At 46.5% G+C, this 27,975-nt stretch overlaps 2 protein-coding genes across 2 annotated transcripts; one reads left to right on the plus strand and one right to left on the minus strand.

Annotated features, from left to right (window-relative positions):
- Positions 1-12,646: 12,646 nt before the first annotated feature.
- LOC100218271 (serine/threonine-protein kinase PAK 3-like) lies at positions 12,647-14,849 on the minus strand. Its single transcript, XM_072922724.1, has 4 exons — positions 14,585-14,849; positions 14,202-14,319; positions 13,356-13,455; positions 12,647-13,071 (listed from the first exon to the last, which is right to left on the minus strand). Exons 1-4 carry the CDS (start codon positions 14,707-14,709, stop codon positions 12,779-12,781), a joined length of 636 nt encoding a protein of 211 aa, XP_072778825.1. The 5' UTR covers positions 14,710-14,849; the 3' UTR covers positions 12,647-12,778.
- Positions 14,850-19,752: 4,903 nt separating this feature from the next.
- On the plus strand, positions 19,753-27,618 carry ENTREP1 (endosomal transmembrane epsin interactor 1). Its single transcript, XM_072922824.1, is given in 6 exon segments — positions 19,753-19,932; positions 24,147-24,339; positions 25,864-26,135; positions 27,278-27,314; positions 27,317-27,434; positions 27,436-27,618. Coding segments are annotated over 6 exon segments (843 nt in total). The 3' UTR covers positions 27,479-27,618.
- Positions 27,619-27,975: the final 357 nt, after the last annotated feature.

Here is a 27,975-nt window from a genome sequence, read left to right on the forward strand (position 1 = left end):
TTTGTATTTGTTTTATATTTTTATGAATAGATTTTGAATGATCGGACAAGTTCATGCAGCACATCCCCTCAAATTCCTCACATCTGTGCCCATGTGTCAGCAGCAAATAATCAATTGCCGCCCTGTTTTGAAGCGCTGCTTGCCTTGCACTGTTGATGTCTGTTAACATGTCACTCAGTGCAGACGAAATGGCACGACTGTGTTTCCTCAACCAACATGCTATATGATCCAATTGTGTCAAGGCCGCCCCTGATGCTGCTTGGAATGAGAAAATTGCTACTGCAATTCTCCGAGACTTGTCCCAGGTAGAAACATCATCATCATAATTTGAACTATATTGTTCAAGGGATCCTTTCCTTTTTTGAATCAAGAACACCTCTTTGACAACTTTGTCCATGGTCTGCCTCATGCACTGAGGCAAGGACAGCACAAACATTAGAAGAATTACAATATTTTATAATTACGTACAACTATTTTCAAAATCTCTTTTCTACAACTGTGAAAGGTGAAACAAATTGAACACACCATCTACCTATGATTTAATTTTTCTCCAGGTGTGTTTGGTCCTCTGATACCTCTTTAAATTTTCACTCGTGTGTCCATGTGTTTACAATAGATGTTCAATTACTGTTTTGTTCTCATTTCTCACTGCTAGCTAACAAATCATTCGATGCAAAAGAAATGACATGGGCATCTTTACTCTGCCCACAACCTCTTTTGATCCAACTGCACCAAGGCTCTTTTTGATGCCATCTGCTGTGAAAGCAGAACCACTCAGTTTTTCCGAGCCTTTTTTCTTGGTATTAACATTATCATTGTCACAATTTGGATCATTTCATTCATCAGATTTTTTTTCTCCTTGCTCTCTTATCAAGGTCATGCTGTGTGTTAACAAAAGATCTTTCAATGCTGCATGGACCACCCTTGATTTTTGCAGGGATAACAGGCCAAATTCTGTCCCCGCAAATGAAAAACATTCCCTTCGGTAAAGTGGCTGGATGCTGAAAGGATGGTTTGCTTGTCATTTTGGTATGATTGCACCAAGATGACGCATTTTTATAAAAAGGCTGATTCGGAGTGACATCTATTGTATGATTATCTGTCTTTGCCACTCCTGATGAATTAAATTTGATGCACCATTTCATTTTTGTTGACCCAAAATGTCCAAATCCAGAGGTTCAAAGTGAGCCACAGGAAGGAACTGTGTCCAAACATGTCATCCCTCCACAGGGTCTGAAAGAAACTTCAGAACCCCTGGAAGGATGTCCCCTGGGACTGACCATCCCTCCACTGGCACACCTACCAAGTATGTTGAAAATGGTTTCTCTGGTTTCGAATGGGTCAGGCAAATGCTGTCCAGACCAGCTGCTTTTGCCAAAGTCTCCCACACTTTTTCCCTTGGTTGTCTCATGGGAAAATCTGTCCTGTTGCCCAAGGCAACAGGTGAAAGAATGAAGCACATGAACACTATCTGTCTGAATCCCATGTCCATGTCCCCACCCTCTGTGAGAAACCCCGCAATGCAGCAACACCCAAACAACACTTGATTTCTCAGAAAAAAACCCAAGTCTCTGGGTGATCAATCGTTGTCCGACGAGACGTCTGCAGCGTTGTTGTCTGCCTTCGTCTGCGTGCTTGCTTCTCTGCTTCTCGGGTCCATGTCCACTGACGTCTGCACCCGATAAGGTTGCATGTGCCTCACTGGCATTCACTTCAGTCCTCGTCCTATAGAAACACAAGCGAAACCCTCGCCCCAAGTTATTAATGTAAATGAACCTTCAATCTGTCCTGACTCTGGGTTTCTGATCAAATTGAAAGGATTTTCCCTTAGTTTTTCCTGTGGGCTGTTTGTAACATATCTGACAATTAGTAGAGTGGGCTTTGAGAAAAAACCATTTAAAGAATTCAACACATTTGTTCAACCCTGCCTCATCCCTTTTCTGTCCATCCAAGTGGATTTCAGGGTGTGATGTGTTCTTTGGCAGTGTCTGCAAGATGGGCATTGTGAGTCTATTTACATGAGCATTCTCTTTTACTAAAAACCCCGGAGGTGAAGAATGCATTCTGATGTGTTTATTAATGTTCTCTGTTTTTCTAGGATTATTTTCATGCATAATAGATATAAATATAAAATTTCCTTGTCTGTATGTTTTAAAAGCGATTTCTCTAATTGTTTGACCACATTTGCAACATACACTGAACTTGTGATCAGATTGAGGGTTCCTGAAATAACTGAAAAACCCTGACTATTGTTACCAATTTTTCAACTTGTGGTGAACCTTGTATCATTTTGATATTTGATTCCCATTTCCCTGTTTTTTGATTTTTCCATGTGATCACTGATTTGTGAGTTTTTTCCCAAACCATCAGTGAATACTGTCATTTCTTCCATTGGTTCCTGGCTTCTTTTTTGTTTTTCCCTGAAACTCACTTTTACATTTAACATTTTGTGTGTTGGAAAACGAACTGTGCGAACTTCTGAATGCCCTAACAACGTGATTGAAAAATCTTGCGACTTTGGATTGTCCACTCAAAATATTTCTTCTTTAAATGTAAATGAATGATTAAGAAATCTTTGCCTGACATTGTCAGCAATCTGGTCTCTGCCACAATAATGATCTGAGCTCCCATCTCTAAATCTGTAAGAATTGTTTTTGAGGGTCTGCAAACCAAAAAACCCCACTTTCAACTTCTGTGGAAACATTAACAAAATCCTTGCTCAAAGCTACTTATTTGAACGATTTTTTTTTTTTTCTTTCAATTTTATCTGTCCAGTGTCTAGCACTCTCCTCATATTTTTCTCAATGATCAGCAAAATCAAGTCTACAAAATAATTATATCAAGAGATTAAAACATACAAAATCTTCAACCTCATTTCAGCCTTATTTCAGGCACTTCTTCACTCCTTTTCTTTTTTCTTTTTCCTTTTTCTCTCTTTCTCTTCTTCTCTTTTGAAACAAGAAAGTTGAAATATAAACCATAATATAGAACAAGACAAAATATCTCAATAATAAAATGCATAAAACTTATCAAAATCTATAACAATTCAAGAAAATTCAAAAGAAAGATATTCTAAATAGCATATATAAAAATGAACAAAGCATGATCATTAGAAACGTTGTGACAGCGGTTCAGAGTCTGCAAACAGCTGAAACATTTGTTTTCAGTGAAAACTCTTGGCATCCTTTCCCGGGCAAGGCTGGCAAGTTTCACCTCAAAACTGTGTCAGCTGTAACATTTGTAGAATCAAATTGATGGGTCAAAAATGACCTGCATATCATTCATTTTTGTGCAGAAATCTCTGAATTTTGCTGGCAAACTCATCTGTCCAAGTTATAATCAGGGTCTGGCCAGGACCCAAACTTTAAACTGGAGAGATGTCCCTTAACATATTATATAAAACAAAACTTATACCAATAATACATATATGATACTTAAAACATAACAACCTATTATTATAACATTTTCTTATAAAATAAACACTTGAAGTTCAAACCGATAAACTGGTCAAATGACACAAAGATTCATTTTTCTTGAAACTCTTTTGAAGGAAAAGGATGCCAATTGGAGAAATCGTAAGATTAACAATGGCAAGAGGTTGTCAGAATGCTTCAGGCACCTCTCTCTGAGATTTTCTGAAAAACATTTGAGAATGATGAAAAGTAGAAATGCAATGATTCCACTCACAAGAGATATAAAAACGAATCAGGAAGTTCACCTAGAAAAATGCACAATACAGTTAAAATTCAAAATGAGACTTCAGAACTGGCATGTAACCTGGATAAGATTACATAAACAACAATAAAACATACAAGAATTCACTATGAAAAAACAAAGCACAAATCTTCACCTGATAACATGATAAAATTTCTTAACAATAACACTTATAGAACACTTAAATAGTTAAAAATAAAGGATTTGAAAACAAATGCCTTTCGTATCATTATACAAAGAAATAACAGACTATAAAACTGATTTTTAAACAATGAAATCAATTTCAGAAAACTCAAAATAAATTCCTTTACAACTCTTATATACTGATAAACTTATAATAAAACAGAAAATACTAAAACAAAACCAAGGATCCAATAAATCCAATAAATCCAGTAACTTCTCCTTAAATCAATGTTCATTATTACTTTGTGAACTGTTTCAGTCAAAACCTTCTCATTCTCAAAGAAAAACAACTAAACTTTGCTGCTAAATAAACTTGACCTTTGAAAAACTTAAAATAATTTTTGAATCAAACAGTACTTAAACTCAATATATAACAATCTTAGTAAAGAATCCCTAAATTATATTAACTTTACGAAATCCATATGTATCAAATTAACAATATATAAATCCATTATCAATTAAACCTTTATAAACTTAACTTCTTCAGGGCCCAAACCTAAAATAAACTTAAAGTAATATACTCTAATTAAACAATACTTAACTTAAACGCAAACCAACTATATAAAAATCAATTCTATAATTAATAAAACGTTAAAATACAACCTAACTTAAACCTTAATATAATAAATTACTAACATTTCATGCTATTTAATTCTCTATATCAATTTTCATTATGATATCTCTTTTTCACATTGTGTTCCACAATCATTACTTATCATCACACCGGCTGGGCGTGTCTGCTCGATCAATTCTGTGACCTAGCTGAAAAATCTGGGGTTAGTGTTTAGAAACATTGGGGAGATTTAAAAAAGGCCTTATGTTGACTGGTTTTCAAAAAGCGACTGACTGATGGAATTTCATTTCAGGGTGAAAGTTGGGAGTCTCATCCTCAGCATTGCTGCAGGATATTTGCTGCTTGTAAAAGATTGTTTGCTGTGGCTGTTGTGATTTTTTGTTTGCTGCGGCATGAGAGCACTGGGAGCATTTCTGGTGCAGTCAAACCCCGCTTCTGCCTGCGTTAGGATGGCTGCGCCCCTCTCTCTTGCTCTCCCTTCCTGCTCACACCCGCTGTCAGCTGTGCCGAACTCGTGCCTGCATCCTTTCCAAACCCAGCACCCACATTCTCAGCCACTTCCGCGTTCGCTTTAACTCTCGCAAATGCATGCGCAGCCTCTCTGTCTGTGTCGCCATGGGAACAAGGGAAGGAATCCCCGCACCAACCGCGCCCGCCTGCACTGGCTCCGGGCGGCCGTCCCTCGGGAACATCCCCCCCCATTCTCTCTGTCAGGCCTGGCGCTGCCTCGGTTTTCGCTCTGGGTCGGCCCGCGCCGTCCCCCGAGCTGCCGCTGGAGCCCAGCGCGATTCGGCGCTCTGCTGATGTCATCAGCGCGCGCCGCCGCGTTCCGCGCTGTCGCAGGTCCGCGCCGCGTCCCGCCCGGCCCCGCGCCGCTCGGGTCTCCCCCCCGCGACCACCGTGCAGTCTGCGGACGGCTGGCTGGCGGCCACCGCCGCCCCCGACGCCGTCTGCGCCCGTGCCCGTGCGTTCGAAATGCAAGAGATCTCCGCTCCGACTTCCGGGTTTGCTCTACCGTCTCGCGCATGCGCGCTGCCATGGCCGCGGCGACAGGAGAGTCCAGCTCTCCGTCCAGCTGCCCGCCTGGCCAGCGCCGCTGCTGCGAACTGGGAGCTATTCCCCGGCACCTGCCGGACGGTGCTTTCGCACTCTCACGGATTCCCGTCATGGAACGCATCACCGGGCGCTCCGGGCGTCTGACCGCCCCATCCGCGCTTCCGCCGCCTCCTGCGTCCCCGTGGTTCCCACTGCCCCCCCCCTCGCCTGCACCGCGGGCTGTTTTGAACTCCCCACCCGCGCAGCTGCGAGTTCTCTCCTCTCTCTCACTTTTCCATCCGCTCTACACTCATGCCTGCACCCTCCCCCCAGGAGCCGCCGGCGCCGCTGCCCCCCCACTGTGGGTTCGGACTCGGGCAGTGGCCAGTCCCTTCCCCCACCGAGGGCTGCGTCCGTGCCTGGCTTGTCTCACTGTCTGGGGATTTTCTGCAGCTGAGGAGCTTAGAAATTGAGATTTGAGGAGTCTTGAGGAATAGTGTGAACCCGGAGGCACAGGACATGATGAGACACCACCCCCCCTGATCCTCTTCGGGAGGCAATTCGCTTCCCCTGGTGAGGAAAATTGCCCGAAGCTGCTGGCTGGGCCATCTTCCTCCTTGTGCTCCCATAGGAGCCTTAGCTGTTTAGTCTAAAATGCTGCGTTGTGAAAATGACTCTTATTGTCCTTGCTGAAGGCAAAAGTTTTTGCGGTAGTCTTATCTTTTTTTTTTTTCTCTTTTTCCTGTGGCTCGGTAATACAGTTGCTTATTGATCCCTTGCCAAAAATTTAACTCAAACAAAAGATGTACATCTGTGTGCGGGTGAGTATACTGCACCCACAATAACAAAGCTTTCATCTCATTTGAGGCTATCTCTACCAGATGGGTAAAAGTCTTGCCCTGTAGGGCTGAAAAAAATTTTTGTCTGTCCTTGGGAGCACCCCTTCCCCATGTTCTTAATTTCAACCATTCTCACCAAAAGCTGAGTCAGCACGAGGTCAGTCCGGAGATGGCACTGTTCATCGTCCAGCAGGTCACAGGCGAGAAATCCCAGGCGCGCTTCTGGTTTTCCTCCTCCTGGCTGTCCTCCAGACGAGCTGTCTTGGTGAAGGTCAGGTTCTTATCTTGAGGTTTCCGCTCCCTGTCCTCCCGGAATCTGCCGAGAGCATTTGTGCTCTGTTCCTCTTCCTTTCTTTATTTTTTTGTTTTTCTCTGCTGATGAAGGTTGGAGGTTGTTTGATGTTTCTTCTTGTTCTTCTTGCTGATGCCCGCCCAGGGACGCCAATTGTCGGAATCTGTGGGTATTGGTGATTCCGAGATTGTAGAAAGTCTCTGTCTTTCTGCCCCGTTGCCAAAGAAGAAGCCATAGTTCGTCTGTGCTGGTTTCAAGGTTGTTTATTTTTGCTTATCTATAACATGTTCTGCTGCCCTGCCGCAGGTCTGTCTTGCAGGGCAGCGTGCGGGGCTCTGCCCCTCAGTGGGATGGTACAAACATTATATACCAGAAATTACGTGTACTATATTTACAATAATGTGCCAATATCTATCATCTACGTTGAACAGTGTGTCCCTAGCCTAAACCAATAGAAAAATGCCAACATCACCAAGAACATGGAGGTAAGGAAGAAGAAGGAGGAAGAACAGGATCAGGTCCACTTTCCTCCATCTTAGAACTCCTGACCCCCCTGTACAAAGTAAAACCCCCCTGTACAGGTGTTAAAACCCCCCTGTACAATACTAAAAAATTTTACCCTCTAATTTGTGACTACTTTTACTATACCATCTAACCCTCTGTGACTGCTTGTTCCACCTTTAAAGTTAGTAATTTATTCCATGGTTCAAACTCAAAATCACAGCTGTTCTCAGCTGCTTGCCAGGGTCTAAAATGCTTCTGACCAAGGCCTGGAACCTCTAAAAATGTCTGAGGGACATTTTGAGTTCCGACAGTTTATAAGGTTTAATATTCCTGATTCCCCACCACCCCAAGATGGCCCCCGGAGAGGACAAGATGGCGGATGCCACATGACTTTTCCTGCCACTTGCTGTCCTCGTCAAAATGGCGCTGGCACCGAGGAGGGACAAGATGGTGGGTGCCACGTGGGCTTTCCCGCCCCTTGGTCTTCTCCTCTCCACAATCCCTTTCTTTCCTCTTCCAACCCCTTCCTGTCCTTCGACCCCTCCCCAGGTTCCCACTCCTCCCTTTCTGTTGCCCCTCCTCCTCCCTGCAGTCCCTCCCCCAGCTCCGCTTCTGGTTCCCACGTGTTTAGCTCCTCCCAAAGTTACACCCCCAAATCTGACCCCTCCCTAAACCACTCCCCCAAGGCGGAGGTACCTCCTCCCACTGGCTCCATCCAGTTCCCTGGCCCCTCCCATCTGGAGCTGGCTTCTGGTTCCCATGGTGCCCCTTCCGGTTCCCACGATAGTGGGACCGGGGTGGGGGGGCCTGGGGACGGAAGTTGTGCTCATTTACCATCAGGTTCCGCTCCTGATCAGATCAGTCCCACACAGACAATCCTGGCTGTGCCGGTCATGTATATCCCGCAGGCTGAGGGCGGCACTCGCACCCAGTGGACCCTGCTGCCTTTCCGGGTCACCAAAGAGTTATGTAGGGCGCAGCGGGAGTTCACTAGGGAGAGCGAATGCTTTCAGGGGATGCTGATGGCCACACTCTCCACCAACCTTACCCCTGACAATATCTGCCAACTCTTTTCCTGCCTCTTGACTCCTATGGAGTTTTTGAGGTGGGAGACAGAGTGGTGGAAGGAGGTCCGGGCCTCCCTATACCAACTTTGGGAGAACCTGGCCACCACCCATGACGCAGGAGGAAGGATGCTCTCCCTCGACTACCTCTGCAGCCAAGCGGAGTGGGCTGATGGAGGGTGACAGGCCTCAGAAATTCCCCAGGACGCATTGCAGGAATCCATGCGGGCGGCGGAAAGGGCATTTCTGAATTTAAAACCGAAGGGTCCAGTCTTGAACTACCTTAAGATCGTGCAGGCCCCCAGTGAGACTTTTCTAGACTTTGTCGAGAGGCTCTGCAGGTCAGTGGAGCTCCAGATCAAGGACGAGATGGCAAGGCAGGAGGTGCTGCAGGAGATTGCAGCTGTAAGTGTAAATGCCAATGGACCATGCAAAGCAGCCATCCTGAGCCCCACTGGAGCCGAAGCCGACCTTGCAGGATATGCTGGAGGTATGTGAAAAGAAAGTAGACCTCTCGACGACAGAAGATCCACCCATGGGGGAACCTGCACTGGCCGTACCACCGCCAGCCAGATCAAGACCGACCCGACATGCTTACACCGCCGATGCTGGACCGCCGCCATCCCAGTCCTCGAACCACCTTGGGACCGGGAGCAGACGGCTAACCTCAAGAAAAGGCTCATTCCATCTGTCTACTGGGCACAGGCCCTTGAGGAGAACAAGCCGAAAATTACATGCGGCCTCAATTTCCGCCGGGAACAAAATACAATGCAGAGGTTCCTGGACACAGGTGCAGATGTGACGATCATTCCCATTCGGGAGTGGTCGTCACATTTGGGAATTGCAGAACATGGCCGGTCACGTGCAAGGTGTAGGAGGCATCCAATTGGCTCGTCAATCAAAGAGCATTGTGCAAATTGAGGGGCCGGATAGGCAATTGACTTCAATACGCCCATTCATTTTAGACTTTACGGAACCCCTGTGGGGGAGAGACCTGATGGCCCAGTGGGGGGCAAAAATTGACATCCCAAAGCCTCCCCAGCTTTTTCGGGTGGCGGTCACTGAGGAGCACCCCACCCAAAAACTGAATTGGCTAACCGATGAACCAGTTAGGATGGAACAGTGGCCAGTCAACAAACAAAAACTAGAAGCGCTCGAGGACCTCGTGAAGGAGCAGCTCAAAAAGGGCAACATCGTGGAGACCACCTCGCTGGGGAACTCCCCCATCTTTGTCATCAAAAAACCTAACAAAGACAAATGGCGGCTCCTTCACGATCTCCGAGAAATAAACAAAGTCATCAAGGATATGGGGTCTCTTCAACCAGGGATGCCGTCCCCATCCATGCTCCCCCGAAACTGGAATTTGGCAGTGATAGATATCAAAGATTGTTTCTTTCAAATTCCCCTACACCCTGACGATGCCCCACGGTTGCCTTCTCGGCAAACTATAAGCTATCTGTCTAAAAAACCTTGAAAATCTTGAATTTCAAAAATTGTGAAGCATTCCGATACTAGAAAGGAGATACCCTCATTAATTCACTTGAAATTGAGAAGGTACCTTTGTGTCAGAAGCTGCTGTATATATCACTATTTCATACTTTTTAGAAAACTTCTGTTGGTAATCTAAATAACTTGTATTTCATGTACCCTATTGAGTTTTCAGTTTGCATTCCTTTCTTTGTTTTTCTAGAAGTCTTTTGATGCACTGAGTCATGTTACAATGCTAAAAATTGGGTGGATTTCAAAAGCCAGTGCTATCCAGAGAAAAGGCAGGTAATAAATGCCTCATAGCGGTTTCCATTTTGCAGATATCCACAGTCCTTTTAGAATAAAGCACACAACATAGTAGCTGTTTCTGGCCTAGTCCAGTGTTGTGTTGCATAGTGGCCAACACTCGTTCTCTGCAGGTAAGTAGGCGTCAGCATGTATTTCCTTGGAATAATCTCCCAAGTTGTAGAAAAGTGACGCTCAGGCATTTCCCAAAGGTCTGGATTTTTTTCCCCCCATTAATTTGTTCTCCTTCCTCTTTCTCCCACGTAGCACCAGCAGTCACAATGTCCAGTGGGGTGTTTTCACATCATGTCTGTGGGCAGAGGACTGCCTATTTCACTTTCTCCAAGCTATCCATGACTTAACAGGCCATGATTATATTCTTCCCAGCACTGTGGGTGAGGGCTCAGAAGTTTATGTAGCAACAAATGCCTGTTTAATCAATCATATTGGCATTAAGCTGCACGTATGCACATAGATGTATATGACTGAGAGAATTTGCTGTCTCTCATTCACTCACAAGTTACTTCATCTTTATTCTACCTTTTACTCCAAGCATCACTTCTGTTTAGGGCATGTGAGGGGAAACAATAAAGTTTGCAACTGGTTCCTTACAACAAAGGATGATTGAGATTTGAACTGGTCTTAGGTTAGCAAAAAACCCACAGCACTTTACATTAGATAAGCCTTGTTTTTCTTTCCTCCAGATTTCTCAGTGTTGGGTTAAAATTACAGTAAAAAATTGCCACACTCTCAAAAATAATTCATGATTAGAAAACTCTCACTTTGCGTGTGACTTAACAACACTTTCTTCATAGTACTGCCTCTTCTTTTCCATTCTGAGTTTCTGTGTCTGTTTGTTGGCTTTTGGTTTTGTTTTTAGAAAGAAATCCTCATTTGCACAACCTTCCATATTTTATTTTCAAGGGCTGGGCGCTGTCAGCCTGGAGTCTGCTTTCGTCTCTTCAGCAGGCTCCGATTTCAGAATATGCTGGAATTTCAATCTCCAGAACTTCTAAGAATGCCGCTTCAGGTGCATATTCAGTTAGAAACTATAATTTTAAAAAATACAATGTCCTCAAACCATACTATTAATTGCAACAAATCATGTGTTTGGTGGCTGCTTCCAAATCTTGGCAATCTTTTTTTGTTCTGCCTTTTACCTTGCAGGAGATCTGTTTGTACACAAAAATTCTGGTTCCAATTAATTGTCCAATTGTAGACTTGCTTATGAAAGCTCCTGATCCTCTGCCTGCTGTAACTGTGAGAAATGCTGTGCATATGCTTAAGGTCAGAAAAGGAATAGGTTTAGATGGTAATTGTGTTTGATCCCAAATTTGTGGTGTAGCAGTTTACTGACTTCAGTTTGTACTGAAGCTGTTTTTAATTACTGAAGGATGTTTTGAAGTTTTGTTTATTGTCTGTTTTCATTTTGTGTGTGGGGATGTGTTTTTCCATGTCAAGGGAAGAGAGTGCTTCAAAGTCTTGTCTCCATTAATAGTTTGACTTGCTTCTTTAGTGTTTGGAAACAAGTCTAGTTAATGTTCATTATTCACATCCTTTCTGCTTTCACTGTAAATTGATTTTGTCCACGATACCCATCCCCCTCTCCTTTATTTGTTTGTTTGTTTGTTTATGAACAGACCATAGATGCCATGGACCCTTGGGAAGATCTCACTGAGCTTGGTTATCACCTCACTGAATTACCTGTAGAGCCACACCTCGGTAAAATGGTGTTGTATGCTGTAGTTCTGAAGTGCCTGGATCCTGTTCTGACCATTGCCTGTGCTCTTGCCTACCGAGACCCTTTTGTGCTGCCCACGCTGGCCTCCCAAAAGCGTGCAGCTGTGCTGTGCAGGAAGCGTTTTGCTGCCGGAACGTTCAGTGACCACATGGCCCTGCTCAGGGCTTTACAGGTAGTCTTTCATTTCAGAGAGTACTAATCACAGCACATCACTCAAGCAAAATGCAGATGCACCAGTTGGATGTAGAGTGGCGGACTGTGATTAAGGGCTCAGAGAAGACTTTCTTTTTGCCTAGTGCCTTTCCTGTGTAAGGCATTACTTGGAAATCTGGCTGGTCCACAGAAGAGGGAACCATTTTTGTAGTATGTTTTGTTTCAAACCTTATAAAATTTTGAATGTTCCAACAATGTGCCTCTTTGCATCCTACTACACTGAAATTTGAATCATGATCTTAATGTAATGATCTTTATTTATTGTTTTAACTTGACATAATCAGCACTGTAATGAACACATAAAGAGAATCTAATTGTTGAACAGAAAAAATAATCTGGTTTGATACATTAACAAGGGCCTCTTCAGGCGCAAGCGTCTCCTCTCCAGTCTTCCAGCACTTGCTTGGCTGAGGTGACCAGAGCAGCCAGGCTGGAGGCTGGCTCGCCTGAGGTCACAAACGGATGCTGCCCGGAAGAGAAACCAAAAAAGAAAGGAACCCCCATTACTTTCCATGAGCACATCCTCACGGGCCCAAGCAGGACTCCTTGGCTGCCCAAAAGACACACCAAGAGGACTGAGGGCAGCACATTCCCCGTGGGCCTTCCTCTCCTGGAACCTGTCTCACCCACGCAGCCCACACTCCTCTTGATCCCTTGATGCAGGTGTCCTCAGCTCACAGGGCTTTTTGCCCCTTTGCTTTTTCTTACCTGCAGGAGTTCCTGGGCAGACCAGCGCCTGTCCTCGTCTGCCTGCAGGCAGCAGCGCAGAAAGTCGCACAGGAGAGCCGAGTGGTGCCTGGGGTTCTGCAGTTTTGGGGGCCCGTTCATTTCGATCAGTTCAAAAACCTACAGCACATGGATGGAAGAGGACACTCGAGCTGCTCTTTTCCTAGCCCCAACAGCTCTCTCCACACAGAGCCCCCTTGCTAAGCTGCACCTTACCCTGACACGGGCTATCCTCTCGTAAGGAGCTTCCCCTTCCACCATTTCCAGCCCCATGATCCCCAGGGACCAGATGTCCACTTTGGGGCCGTAGGCTTCTCCTCTCACCACTTCCGGGGCCATCCAGCTGGGAGTGCCCACTCTGGAGCTGCGCTTGCTGCGCTCAGGGCTGAGCTGAGCGCAGAGGCCAAAGTCAGCTGAGGAGAAAAACAAAGCCTCTCAAAGCCAGCCCCTGCTGGCAAACCGGGCTAAAGGATGGCCCACTCCAAGCCTGCCAAGGCCATGCCGAGTCTAGCTGAAAACGCAGCTGAGCTCGCCTTCCCCGTGGCTGGAGCCAGGGAAATAGGGCATTGGCCATTTCGGAAACACCCTCACCATTCACGCACTGGCTGAGCAGCGCTTCTGGGGAAGTGGCAGTCACCAAAAAGCAGCCCCACAGCACACGCAGGGAACGCTGCCCCTGAGCAGGGGGGATACCCACCCAGCTTGACAGATCCGTCCATGCCCAGGAGAACGTTGCAGCTTTTGATGTCTCTGTGGATGACTCGGCGGGAATGGAGGAAATGCAGTCCTTGCAGGCACTGAGAGAGAAAGGAGGGAAGGAAAGTTAACATTCAGCATCTGATTTGATCCCAGAAGAAAGGAAAGGGCTCCAAGAGATTGACAGCTTTCTCAGGGAATTGTGAAGGAGGGCGCACTAGCACGGTGCTGTCAAGAGGAAGAGCTTGCTGCTTCAACACCCTTCGAAGTGTTTTCGATATTTCAAAGCGAAGGCATCTGAGCTTGCACAAGTCCATCCTGCCATTGGTACCAAGCACGTGACCTTTGGCTGGCAAGCAGCATGGCAACGATTTCATTGGAAGCCCTGTGGCAGCAGAGGAGGAGGCAGCACATTAGACTTGTTTCAGAATCCCTCGCCATCTGGGCTGCAATGCCATGTTTTGAAGCTGAGGACATCTCCTTCGCCCGTGGCTTGAAATTCTGCCACCGGCATGCGGGCTTAGAATGTCAAGGAATGTAGGACAGACGGACAGGCTCCAGGCAAACATTCAGAGGCAAAGCTGAGAGGAGGAAACAAGGAAACGAAGCAGGTGAGCGAGCACGAGTGCCAGAGGACAGACAGCATGGAAGAGTGCAAGAACAGAGCCTAAGGCGCGCGGGGACTCCGGCAGGCAGTTCACTTCAGATTAATGCTCTTTCTTCTCCTCTGTGTCGTGAGAGCAGCGCCAAAAGAAAGCCGGGGGCAAGAAATCTCTGCTCTCCTTAACCACCAGTTGACAAGAAGCATCCTGGGCAGGCCAGGGGAAGCACAAGCGGGACGCCTCACCTCCCGACAGACGGCGCCTATCTCTCCTTCCTCCAGGTACACTGCCCTGAGCACATCAAACAACGTGCCGCCATCCATGAACTCCATCGCCAGCCAGAGCTCCGCATCCACCAGGTAGCTGAAAGGAGGAAACCACGGCATGGAGAGAGACAGAGAGGAACGGGCACAGCTCAGGCACCCCAGGGCCTGACCCGGGCTTTTGCAACTGCTCTCCAAGCTACACATGCCAGAAGAGATTACTGAACACCAGCTGCAAACTCCTCCTGCGCACTGCAGATGAGTAGGGAAATGCTAAACGGCTCTGTTTTCTGCCGGCGACCAAAGGGCGTTGTCACTTCTGGCTTGCACTCTCTAAAGCTACACAGACATGAGAACACCCCAACCTGTCTAAGTAGCTGACAATATTGGGATTCCTGCTGTCCCTCATCACCAGGATTTCATTGACAGCCAGCTCCTCGGACGTCTTCTCCTGAAGAGACACTATCTTGATGGCCACCTGAAAAGACATTGGCGACCATTAACTTGAGAAGTCACTCCCTGCACGAGACCTCAAGGAACACGGAGCGAGTGCTCGTGCCGTGACACAGCGAGCTGTGCCAAACTGCCCTGTTGCTAGACAGCAGAGCTTAGGGAGAAACTGCTGCGGGTATTGACACTTCACCTGTTGTCCTGTGCTGGTGTCGAGGGCTTTAGAAACAGCTCCAAAGCCCCTAGAAAGAAAACGGCAGCAGAAAAAGCCCTTTACAGTTCTGGCAGTGAAAGCAAGCCTAGGCAGGAGATCTCCCTAGGCTGCCTGGACTCCTTAGAAAACGCCGGGCAGCGGCGTCTCTTCAGCTGGCAGCACGTCAGCCCACCAGCCCTCTGCCACGCAGGATCAGGTGTCCAAGAGAACACTGAGCTCCCACATGAAGACCAAGGAACCCTGCAAATCTCCAAGGCACACGCCCACTTGGTTCCATTCCAGTGTAAGGGGGGCTCCCTCTGTCTGTGGCTTTGCACACAGGTGTGCATCTGGGTTTACATCTGGAGAAGACTAACTTGGAAAACACTGCCTTTTAGAACTGTTCTCAGGCAGCTCTTGAGCGGCAAGGTGCCCTTTGAGGCCATACAGACACAGGGGCAGGAGATCTCCCAGGTCCTGCTCCTCACTGCTGCAAGCCAGACGTCGCTTGCATCAACTTGTCTTTGCTGATGCTTCCTGACTGCTCTGACTGAGCCGTCCTGAGAGGTGGCAGGAGGCAAAGCCCGAGCCTGACCATGTTTGGAGCTCGCCTGACTTCACGCTTGATATTGCACAAGCTGAAGACCCGGCCCATGGTTTGTTCTATGGAGCAGACGTCACACTTACCCTCGTCCAAGTTCTTCAAATGCCCTGTATTTCTTCATTGGCTCGCCCAGACTCACAATGCTCCCTGAGAAAGACAAAAGCAGTGCAAGGGGCTCACTTTCAACCGGAGGCCTTGCTGCCCGCACAATCCAAAATGCGTGCCCACTGTCAGGAGATGAGAGCTCCCTGGGGCCCAGTCACTCGCGACGTGCCAGCCCTTCTGCTCAACCAGAAACAATCTCTGCTTTTGCCTTTGGCACGAAAGGCAGCCCAGGCAGAGCCAAGCCAAGCCCAGCTGCCCCCAGAGGCAGCAGAAACACCCCGAGCGCTCCCTCGCTGCCTCAAAGCACAACAACAGCTTCTGCAGAGAGGCCTAAGCGCCTCCAAGACCGAGGAGGAACTTCTGGCGCCGCCTGCACCGAGACACGCAGACAACGCACTGCTCTGGCAGACAAGAAACACGGCAGACGTACTCAGTGTCTTCAGGCCCTGCTCCTCTCTCATCTCGGGCTGCTGGGCTGGGCTGCCGGATGAAGTGCTGGCAGCTGGGGGAGAGCTGGCTGCTGCAGGCGACGCTGGTCCAGCGGCACGTTGAATCGCAGAGCCTGTCTTGAGCTGGGACCAGAAAGGATTGCCCGTCAGAAGGGCGGCTGGCACAGACGCCCCGGAGAGCACAAGGCAAAAGCAAGGCCTTTGGAAGATGCTGTCGGCCACCGCCAGGCCTCCTCAGCTGGGGGCTTTTGGACGTCCCCTTCTCAGAGGCAATGGGAAAACCACTAAGGCTACTTTGATACAGCCCCTCATGGCCACTTCCTTGCTCCATTGTGCTGGCCTTTCTGCACGACGACTGCGACAAGCTGTTGCTGGGCTTGCAAAGATCCACAAAGAGATGAGAGCAGGGCTCCAGAGCCTTGTTGCGGTTCTTCCTCCTCCTGTGTTTTCCTGGGCAATGAAATCACCCTGGAGCCGGCATGCAACTGTCTGCCCAGAAGCCCAGAGCGTGTCCCTTCTCTGATCCCTTTCACTGATTTCCCCTCTGTATTTCAGGCATTAGGGGGCGGCCCTTTGGGGCTGCATTCCAGCCCTGCTGAGCCCCACCCACCCTTTACAATGCAGAGCCCTCTAGGATTCTCCTCACCAAACCCTGCTCTGGCCATGTGGAAGTGAAGCGCAGTCTACATTATGCCTGAACCTAATTAGTCCACGGAGTCTGGCTTGTCCCTTCCAGGGGCCAATGTTTCCCAAATATCCTGCAAGGCTGTCAGCTGAGTCCTTGGAGCGCTCTGTCCGCTGGCCACAGGCAGCCCACACTGACAGTGGGCACAAGGGGCTCATTTCTACGCTGGGAATAATTGCATGCTGCCTCTTGTCTGATGCCAAGAGACATTCTCGAGCCCTCTCAGCATCCCAGCAAAGTGACGCTCAAGTGTCAAAGTTCAGAACCCTTTGGCCAGGGCTCCCTGGCTTGGCTGAAGCAGCACTAGGTCATGGCAGGCACACAGCCCCCCGCATCTTCAGCCGCAAGCAACAAGGGCTGGGTTTGAAGGGCTGGCTTGAAGCTTGGCCCTGCACCAAAGGCAGGGCCAGCCTCAGATGCCACTTACTGGCTCTGCAAGTTCAGCCTGTGGAGGGACAGCAGCTGGAGGCTTGATGCTGTTTTGCTCCTCTTCAGCCTCTCCCTCAGTAACAGTGCCAGCCAGACGAGGCGCTGACCCTGCGGCTGAGCCCTGCAGACAGACAGAAGTGAGAGAGACTGGGAACAGCCAATCCTTTCGCAGCTGCTTTCTACTGTGCTGGAAAAGCCCCCAGAATAAGGGCAAATCATAGACTTGGATACAAGTGGAATTCGGAGTCATGAAAGCCCTAGGGAGATGGCTGAATGAGGTGGCACTGCCTCTTGCTGTGCATTTGATCTTCCATGCTGGCTAGAAGCAGCAAGACACCTTGCAGCTGTCACATTTGCTTTTCACCTCTTGAAAGGCTCTTGATGGGAAAATAAGGAAGGAGCCAGTGCTCCCTTTGCTACTGCTGCTGCCACCAGGCAGCTGGCCTTTCCTTCAGCCTCCCACGCTGGCATCTACACTCTACTGCAAAAGGCCAAGCTCACAGCTTGCTGCACAGTTCTTACACGCCAGCAACGTCAGAGGTTCCTTTGCCACTCACCAAAGCACAGGCTTGTCTCCATCCACGTGTGAGGTGACCTGCAGGGAGCAAGGGAAAAGGAACCAGAGGCTCTTAGAAAAGTGCCTGTGCTGGGGGCTCCCACAGCACAAGTCATTCCCTACGGAGAGCATTTCCCTTTCCCAACATGCCTCCAGGAGCAACAGCCCTTTCCCACAGCAAGCAAGAGAACAAACAAGGACACTAGAGTAGGCGCTGTCTACATTTGGGCCTCTTTTGCCAGGAAAGAAATAGAAACACGGCCATGGAAATGCCAGTTGTTCTTTAACAGGCTGAGCTTCTGCTCTGCCCAACAGATCAAGCAATTTTTCCTCTTCGCTTCCCTGCATTTTATAGATAGTTTTTTAAATTGCATGCACAAGTCATTCCCATCAGTTGCTGGAAGACAATACAACAGCAAAGCTTCCACAAAGGGCCCCTTTGCTGTGGCAGCTCTCTGCTGCAGCGGCCCCGCAACAGCTCCTGCCTTCAGCAGCAAAGCCTAACTGGACTGGAGTTGGTGCTGCATCGCCCGGGGAATGGCTACCTTGGCGTACCCTAGAAGGGTCAAGGCAGACAGCGACGGCCTCTAAATGGCAGCATTTGGAGCGAAAGATGCTTTCCTTCACTCCTGGAGAGAGCCACAGGGTTTTGAGAAGAACTTCTGAGCATCTCCCCCCAGAGTCCACAATTTCCAGGTTGTCTTGGTTGAAGCAGCAAGCTGAGGAAATGACAGACTCCACTGCCACGCGCTGTCCCGGGGAGGGAAGGCAAGCACTGCAGGCTGCAAATGGCATTGCAAACACTCTGCGCCTACCACCCAGCACAGATACCCCCTTCTTAGCTGATGCTGCTGGCAGGAGATTTACCAAACTGGTGGCATCCTAACGGCAATTTTGTTCCCAGGTCAACTCGGTCACTACCGCGGCCTATAGAGCAGAGCGAAGCAAAAGCCAGGGGACGCCAGCCCCAGGATAAACCTTTACTTACGAGTCAGGTGGGTCAGGTAATATCCAGAATAAGCAACAGAAAAGATGGTGCAAACCGCGGCACAGACCCGCCCGAACATTTTGGCCGTGCTCTGCGGGTTTGCACACTGAATGCCAGCCAAGGGGAAAAGCAAGACTCCTCTCGGCGTGCAGGCCGTCTGCTGAGAACTCCTTGGGCGCAAGGATCCTCCTGCAGGGAGCGAGCGGAAAAGCTGCTCTGGACAACCAGGCCTTGGGCACACCGGGACGTCGCTGTGCTGAGAGCACCGTGACGTGACACCGCTGCCTTGACCTCACAATAGCCAGCTGCTCTGGGTTTGTTGTGCCCAGCAACCGAATCTTCTCTACAGCTGACACAAGAGAAAAGCCTGGGAAGTTCTCCTCAGTCATGAAGCAGCAGAACATGTCCTTCCAGTCCATACGCCAGAGCTCAAGGCATCCCAGGGGAACTCAGAAGACACGGCAGCCCAGCCTGCACCCAAGAACAAAAAGCAAGTGTGCTTCTTCTCCCTGGCATCTTAGTTGGTTCTGAAAAGCCAACTTCTTCCATCACATGTAGGGGGGAAAAAGAAGCAAAGAAAATAAATTTCCAAGAGTATTGCAGTGTGCAGCTGCTTCTTGAGCACACCGGTGCATGTTGATTTTTGCTCCCACTCCCTTTGCTGCACGGCCTCCCTGTTGTGGCAGGGAGATGCTGGCTTAGCTCTTGACACAAAGCTCCTCTTGTCCTGCTTGCTCTTTCTCTGGCCACTGAAAGCCTCAGAACAATCACAGGAGGTTTGCAGTGGTTCCTGGGCTGCCACAGTTGTGTTGTGTGGGAGCTCTGGCAGCAGCCTGCAGCCCACTGATCTGCAACGCCCTGCAGATGTCGAGCCCAAGGAAGGGCCCTTTGGAACAGGCCAAAGCCGCAGCCTCACAGATGTTTGCCCAGGCTCCGTGCTCCCTGTAAGATTCCTTGCAGACCCTTGCATAGCCACATCCCAATGAAAATGAGTTGTAGTCAATCCCCTCTCTGTTAAAATCTTCAGGTAGACCCAGGAGCCAGCTTGAAAGCAGAAAGAAATTACTGCGTGAGATGGCGGAAAAGTGCACGCAACTCCTCTGGAAATCAACTCGGTTCACCTGTAGAACAAGGATCCCAGACTTAGCTTGGTTTCCTGGTGACTCAGCACCCACAAGTCCTCTGCTGGTGGACAGCACAGTCCAGTCTTTCAAGGAGCTTTACCCCGGGCTCCTCACACTTCAGAAGCTGAGGGTGACATTTCAAAATCAATGCAATTGATGCAAGGCCCAGCACTGTCTTCAAATTCTGTTGCTGAAACACTGCAGTAGTTACCCAGAAGGATTGCCTCCCTTTGAAAGCATCTCATTTTCCCCATTTCCAAGTGCGCTCACATCAACCAGCCAATTGTAGGGCTTTAGAGAAGGAAGAATGACAGGGTAGCACGGAAAGCCGAGCGTAGGCCCTCAGGCCCCCTTGAGCGGGGCGCTTTGGTGCCCCAGAGGTTTAAGAGAGGGAAGCGTAAGGAAGACGCGCCCTTTCGACCCTCCTTTACTCCTCAGTACCAAGTGACCGTCAGGAACGGGGGACAGCCAGGCCAGGTCCCTCATCCTGGCCCGGCATGAGGGGCAGCTGGCACGGAGGGACACAAAGGCATGGGGGACAACATCTCCGCAAGGCAGGTGGGGGGTGTGGGGCAGCTGTCAGGGGGTGTGTAAACTGTAAAAAAAAACTTACATTTGAACTTTGTTACTTGGAATTGTTCCTGTTATATATTTGGAATCAGGGGAAAAAAGAGTTTGCATAAAATCATACTTTAGCCAAATGTCAGCTCTGTCAAAATCCCCTTTAACTCAGATAGACTTCGTGAAACTTCTGGAAAGAAGGACTTGGTTACTTCTGGTGTCTTGCATGCTGTGATAAGCCGAATGAAACCTTTTGCTACATCTTCTCTTGATTTCTTTTTTAAAGCTTTCTTACTGGTAAAACTCCTATTGCTTTCTCTGAGCTTTCGGAGCTCAAACAAAAAGAGATTATCAAATATAAAGATACACATTAAAAGTTATGAAGACTGGAAACAGGAAAAAAATAGCATAGAAAATGCACTTGCAGTGAAGGACAGTCAGGAAAGCATTTTGGTTTTGTGGTTTTTTTTTGTTTTGTTTTGTTTTGAAAAAATGCTCTGATAAGACATTGGTTGAGGCATTTGTATTTTAAAATTTCTTTTGGAAGAATAAGACCTACCTGAGCAAATATGGCAAAGGGTTTCCTAACTGGTTTGTCCAGTATTTTTTTTTTTTTTTTAATAAAAATGTCTGTAAAGAGACATTTAATTATCAGCCTGTCTGTTAAATTAAGATAAAAAAAGAAAGCAAGCCTCTTAAGAAAGAAAATTAACATTGCTGCTTCTTCTAGGTGCCAAGGCTTTCTAGAATTTAGGAAAAAGAAATACACTGAGCAGTATTTCTTCCTTTATTTAAATTTGGAGAGGTGTACTACATCTGGCTGGAATGGAGTTAATTTCCACCATAGCAGCCTATGATGCTGCTTTGGATTTGTGACCTGGGGAGAATGTTCCGGCATTGTCACTGTTCAGGGAATGGCTGGGCAGAATGGCTGGGCATCAGTCAGCTAGTGGTGAGAGACTGCTTTTGCATCATTTGTTTTCCTTGGAGTTTCTTGAGTTTTTTCCCTCCCCACCTCACTCCAGCTGTCCTTATCTCAGCCCATGAGTTCTGCCACTTTTGTCCTTCAAATCTTCTCCCCATATCACTGTGGAATAGTGAGAGTGACTGTGAGGGACTGAGCTGCTGGCTGCAGTTAAACCACTGAAGGAGGGAAATATAAAATGGGGGATTATGTTTGAATTGTGGCAGAGGAAGTCTGTGGGTGGTCTCAGGAGATGCAGCGTAACAGTCTATAAATAAAACTTGATCTTTCACTTCATGCTGGCAGGCTGTCATGCCAGGGTATTTGTGTATGATGCTGTGGTTCCCTTGGCATTATCAGGGCTGATCAACTGAGCGTAGCTCGCAATGGAAGTTAAAACTGTGTACTACTCTGCCAGCAGTGTGAGGGGAATCCTGACTGCTGTCTGCAGGAGGTGCTCTAAAGCTCCTCTGTGCCAGCTAAAATTGTTTTACTGACTTCATAACCATTCCTGTTCAGCAGATTGGGACTTCCACTGCTGACTGTAGTGGGCAGGCAATACAACCTTTTGCTGGCGGCTGGAAGTGCTTGGTAGCTGCTCTGTATCATCAAACTGAACATAGGCATTTCCAGTACTCACCACCATAAGACAATTATCTCTCTGAAACATTAACATTATTAAGGATTATCTTAAGATCACAAAATCTGTTGATTAATCTGTTTAGAATAAAAAAAAAAAAAAAAAAAACCAAAAACAAACAACATCTCCAAAGAAACAGCAACATTGTACTTCAGGGCTTACTACTAACACAGCTCCACTGATCTTGAAAAGTTTAGGTTGGTGAGGGATTCTTTAATCCTGCATGATTCTTGGTCTGCCATATTTTGTTGCTGGGTCTGTTGATTTCGCTACCTTGCCTACCTTTTGATTCTCTAGGCTGGTACCTGTTGCATACAGGTTTGTGTCACTCTTTCTTCTCTTTAGGGATTCTAAGTTGTATTTGTGTTGACAAAAAGGTGCTGTGCTCAGCAAGTACATATCATCAAAGCTTAAATTTTCTTGATGCTCCTTCCGCTGCCACATACCTGTTAAGAGTGACACCACAGATTTTTGCTGTGTTCTGAGTAAAAGACTGTTTACATTAATTTGGTTTTGTACTGGGTTTGCATAACCAAGTTTTGTTAGTGGCAGGGAAGCTACTGGAAGCTTCATCTATGACTGGCAGAGCTCCAAAGATGGACCTGCTGCTGGAGAAGGCTGGACCAGAAATTATGTTAACACCTCTGTAACAGCCTATTAAAGAAGGGGAAAAAAGTTACTTTGCAGATGTATTGGTGGTCAGAGAAGAGCAAAGTGAGAATATGTGAGAGGAACAGGCCTGCAAACACCAGGGCCAGTGGAGAAGGAGAGGCAGGATGTGCTCCAGGTGCTGGAGCAGAGATTTCCTGCAGCCTGTAGTGCAGCCCATGAAGAGGCAGCTGTGCCTCCTGAGCAGTGGAAGTCCATGGGGATAAAGAGATCCACCTGTAGGTCATGGAGAACCCCCAACTGGAGCAGGTGGGTGTGTGCAGAAAGGCTGTGAAGCCGTGGGAGACCTGTGCTGAAGCAGGCTTCTGGCAGGGACCTGCAGGCCTGTGGAGCGAGGAGCCCATGCTGGAGCAGGTTTCCTGCAGGACTTGTGACCCATTTGGGGATCCATGCTGGAACAGGACTGACCACATGGAATAGTAACCCACACTGCAGCATTTTATGTAGAACTGTTGCCTGTGGAATAGACTCAAGCAGTAGAAATTCCTGGAGAACTGTTTCCTGTGGGAGGGACCCTACACTGCAGCAGAGGAAGGACTCGTCTCCCTAAGCAGCAGCAGCAGAAACTGTCATGAACTGACCGTAACCCACCTTCCCTACACTGCTGCAGGGCAGAAGATAAGGCCCAGGGAAGGTGTTTTTAAGATGTGTTTTACTTCTCAGTATGCTGCTCGTTTTTGGATAAAATTAGCTGATATCCATGAGCTGAGTCTGTTTTGCCCATGGTAGTAATTGATGAGTGATCTGTCTCTGTCCTTATTTCAAGTCATGAGCCCTTTAATTATATCTTTTTGTCCCCTGTCCAGTTGCAGAGCAGAGCGGCTGTGGTGGGTACCTGGTATCCAGCCAGGGGCAGCCCACTACAGATTTTTAAACTCCTGAATGATCAAGAAAATTGGTTTTTTTGTAACATGCCAGGTGCCACTAGATGGAGGTAGAGAACCAAGCTTAGTGAGAAATGCACACAGCTTCATCCTGTCCTGTTCATTAAATTGCAGCACATAGTTTCATTCTTAGGAAAAGGAGGAGTGGGAAGGATATAGCATATCACAAGAAACCAGGACAATATTTAAGTAAAGATTTTAATTCCTTTTAGGGACTGGTCACTGATTTACAAGATACCTAATTGCAAAAGTTGGCCAACCTCTCTGACCGTATGCTGTCATATCTTGGTACAACTGCCTATATGCAGGAGGATTTGCGGCTCTCTAAGATTTAGTTTTTAGCCAATAAAGGTGTAGTTCCCTTCTCTCTGATCAGGTGGTTTAAGGTGATTTTTGTACTAGGGGGTACTAGACTGTAGTCTTTTGTTACTCCACTTGCATAAGGTAGAACAGGTTTTTTCTAACATTTAAATAAGGTTTAGACCAATGTTACTGTTCAGTAAGTGTGGGTCTGTGCACACATACATGCACCTCTAGACCTTTGTGTCCAGTCATTACAGATTTGCAGATTTCCTCATTACACATGGCAGGGAAAAAAGTCTCTAATAATGGCTTCTACAGATTAGCTTTATTTTGACTGCTTTTACTTTTCTACTTCTTATTACTCAGCTGAAGAAATTCAGGAGCCTTCCAGCAGAGTGAGTCTTTCCACTTCAAATGCAAGCTGTGTGCCTGAAGGACTTAACAGGAGAGCCTTCAATCCCTTGCAGGAATGTTCTAAAACTGACCCTGTGCTCCTGCACTGTCAGCTGCCTCAAGGTGACTCTTTTTTCTCTGTCAGTGATTGTGTAATGGTTCTTGAAAAGAATACTTTTCAGAAGTTTGTTACATTGAACCTGGTACCTGAAGAAATCGGCTGTTTCCCAATAGAGCACCTACATAACAGTACTTTGTGCTTTGCCAAACCTTCTCCACCTAACCCCTTAGTCTTGCTGCTCTTTAGGTTTTTGTTTCTAGAAACAGAGTCTGTATCAGGGTCTGGGTATGAGGGAGGGGTAGTGGAAAAGGAGGAGAGAGTGCACAAAGGATTCTTCAGTGCACTGACATCCAAAGTCTTACAAGTGCAGTTATCAACGTGAGCAATTTAAAGCAAAATTGGCTTGGGGATTTGGAATTAGCCTATAAATTTGCTCCCCTTTTCTCAGTCCTCATTGTATAAAAAATAAAACCCTCAAAAACTCAACACAACCCATGGTGGAGAGTTAATGAAACTGCTTTGGTGTCAGTGATGTAATTCTGTTGCTGTGGGAAAACTGCTAATGTGACTACACAGTCTGTGATACTGCTGACAGTCTTGAAAAACACATCAGTCAGGGGTCTTGCAGTTTTTACTAGAGAATATTGGAATCCCCACAGTAGCTGCTGATACATGCTAGCACTCAAATGTAAGTGCCAATGGGCCATGTTAGTAACAGCCACTTATTTTGGATATTGGGAGCATGCCTATCTGGATTACACTTGCTGTTTTTGTGGAATATTTTCATGTGCTTTGTCTTGGCCTCCTATCAACTTCCACCAGAGCAGCCCAGAGAATCTGCTGCTGAAGCACTAGTTACATGACACAGAGCCTATTAATAGCTGTGAAAGCAGAGTGCTTCTGCTGTGCAGAGGCCCCATGTCAAGAGCATTTGGAACATTTTCTGGTTTTTTACTCCTTTCAATGGGGTCAAAATTTGGTAACTTGTTTACACTAAAGGCAGTGAATTTTTAATTTGACCGAAGGCCATGAAATTGATTCTGTATTGCCCTTTGTTTAATCCTTGCAAGGTAACTTAGAATGTTTTGGTGTGCGTTAAGTTGGTTTTCTTTTTTCCACTGAATTTCTACTTTGTAGTATTACTAGCTTCCATCTTTACAGGTCGTAGTTTTCAGGTACTTGTCCGCTTGACTGCTAGTAACTAAGAGTTATAAAGTGTTTAGGAGACATCATAAAAGCCTTCTACCTGTTTATACTAACACTCAACATGCATTTCTGGTCTCTTCAGAGCAGAAATAAGAGAAAGGAACCAAATGTACACAAAATGACAAAGAGCTTTCCAAAGGGGAAGAGTCCTTCCAGACGCTTTGACATGTAATATGCACTCAGTCATAGCTTTGTATTACTATTTTACAGGCATTTTGTGTAAACCCGATAGTGAGCTTTCCATGCCACCTTAACCATGCCAGACTGTTACGTTCTACAAGGTTAAACCATGCACTGAATCCTCATTGAATCAGGAGGGGAATCTTTGGGAATACCATGAACAGTGTCGATTGTTTGCTTTGTTTCATCCTTGTCTTCAGGGCAATTGCTCAACTGTGAAACTGCAACACTCAATGATATAAATCCACTGAATGCTGTCTTGAGGAAGAATTCGAGAGCAAAAGCTTCAAGGGGAAGACTCCAATCTCTGATAGACTATAAGTCTTACATGGACACTAAACACGTGGCATGGATCCTTGAGCAGTCCTGCAGCATAAGCCCAGACATACATGACTTGGTGGAAAATATCAAGTCTGTTTTAAAATCAGATGAGAAACACATAGCAGAAGCCAGTGTCACTTTCCTTGAGCAGGTAGTTTAATTACTTGTACTGATCAGATGATGTGGAAACACACTGCCCCTGATTTGGAAGTATAGGTTTCCATTTGCCAGTCTGTGTATCAAGAGTTTTTGGACTAAATTGGCTTCTTTCAGCACTTTAGTTTCATGTAGGGAGTGACATTTCTTACTCTATCAGCTAGAAACCAGAGTATGTGTATTTAAAAACCAAGTCAGTCTTCTAATGAGGAATCATGAACTGTAAATAACGTAACAGCATTTTATACTGAGTCTGGCAGGAGGGAGGGATAGGATGTTATAAACAAGCATTTGCTATTGCAAACCAGAAGGAATGGAGGCTGACAAGGAAATTTTTATGTCAACCCACTAGAAGCAACTTTTTTGTGACTGGCTCCCAGGATAAAAATAAGACCTAGTATTAAAGAAGGAAAAGCAGAAAATAGAAAACAATGTGCGTAACATTAATGGAATGAATATCCAGAAGTTTCAGACACTGCCGACTTCATCAAACAAATGTTTTGGTAACTTGCAGACCATTTGAGTAGATAAATTGATTCATGCATAGCACAAGTGATTTACTATGACAGCTGGTTTTGGTTTGGGTTCTCATGCAAAACACATCAGTATCATTTAGGCCCTGCAAATAAAGTGGGATTTCCCACTTCAGGCAGCAAAAGCTGAAAAGCCTTCAGGCAGCAAAAGCCTTGATAAATTTGACAGAAACAGGAGGGAAAAGGCTCTTTATGAGAATTTAATTTATCACAGAGGCCTTATAATAACCCTGTAATAACAGGGTTATTACAGTTCAGTGGCTTCTGCAAGGAAGCAACATTAGGTTATTTCTAAACAATACCAGATATGTCATAGGTTGGAGTTAGAGCACTCGTCTGCACCTTTGAGGGGGAAACCAAACCAAACTAACAAAAACCCCACAAATAACAACAAAATAAAAAATCACCCGGCTCCTTCTCCCAAGTAGGACTCCTGTTCCCATGCCTCCTTGGCAAATGCTAGGAGTTGTACAGGTTTTTAAATTATTCTTTAAAAATAACAGACAACACTACAACTAGCTTTTTCCTATTTGGGTAAAATCTATTTTAACAGAACAAGAACCTGAAAACAAAACTGATTTAAACTTCTCTTTACTTTTTAAAGGTGATGAAACCTGCCCAGCAAGCCACATCATTGAGAGTCATGTGTTACCTTACAGATTGCATCCTGGATTGTTGTACCTAGAGAGCTGTGGTGACCCAAGTACTTTCACCACAGAGGGAGAACAGCTAGCGGAGAGGAGAATCCAAAGAGCAAAACATGCCTCACAGTGTTATTTGTGTTGTCAGAGAAACTGTGCTTTGAGCTGGCTTTTTGGTTATTCTTCAGCAGAGCACTGCTGTCAGACATATACATACTGCAGAGGAAGATCATCTCTGGCAAATGGGTGGATGGGTTTGTCAGTAATCACCCCTTTTTTAATACTCTTATGCACAGACCCCAAAGGGTGAAGATCATTCTGCAGAGTGAATAAGCTGGCCTTTACTGGGCTCTCAGCTGCAGTTCATCGGCTTGTAATGCATTGGTGCCCTGCATCTCTGTGAAGTTTGGAAATGTGTAGTTGTGGGGTATGATGATACATCATCCTTGTGGAAGGAGCTGTCAAAAGTGGTATTGAAGAACTTCGCAAATTTTTGTTACTTTGGTTTAAATTAAAATCTCCTATCATAAAATGGAGATATTCAGATACAAACTAAGTCAAACAATGGTGTAAAGAATCCTAAAATTATTCTTTATAAAAGAAGGTTGTTGATGTGCAAACTCGAATAAAATAAAATCTGTCTTGAAGAAGGGCTCCTTTG

Source organism: Taeniopygia guttata, chromosome Z (assembly GCF_048771995.1).
Source record: "Taeniopygia guttata chromosome Z, bTaeGut7.mat, whole genome shotgun sequence".
Classification (NCBI taxonomy): Eukaryota; Metazoa; Chordata; class Aves; order Passeriformes; family Estrildidae; genus Taeniopygia; species Taeniopygia guttata.

What these genes read in the sequence shown, in the direction of transcription:
- LOC100218271 (XM_072922724.1), bottom strand. Translation starts at nt 14,709, where the DNA reads ATGTCTTTTCAGGTGGCCATCAAGATAGTGTCTCTTCAGGAGAAGACG. An exon ending in ATTGTCAGCTACTTAGACAG is followed by an intron (nt 14,320 to 14,584) that starts GTTGGGGTGTTC and finishes TCCTCCTTTCAG; the next exon opens with CTACCTGGTGGATGCGGAGC. An exon ending in TAGGCGCCGTCTGTCGGGAG is followed by an intron (nt 13,456 to 14,201) that starts GTGAGGCGTCCC and finishes TTTCTCTCTCAG; the next exon opens with TGCCTGCAAGGACTGCATTT.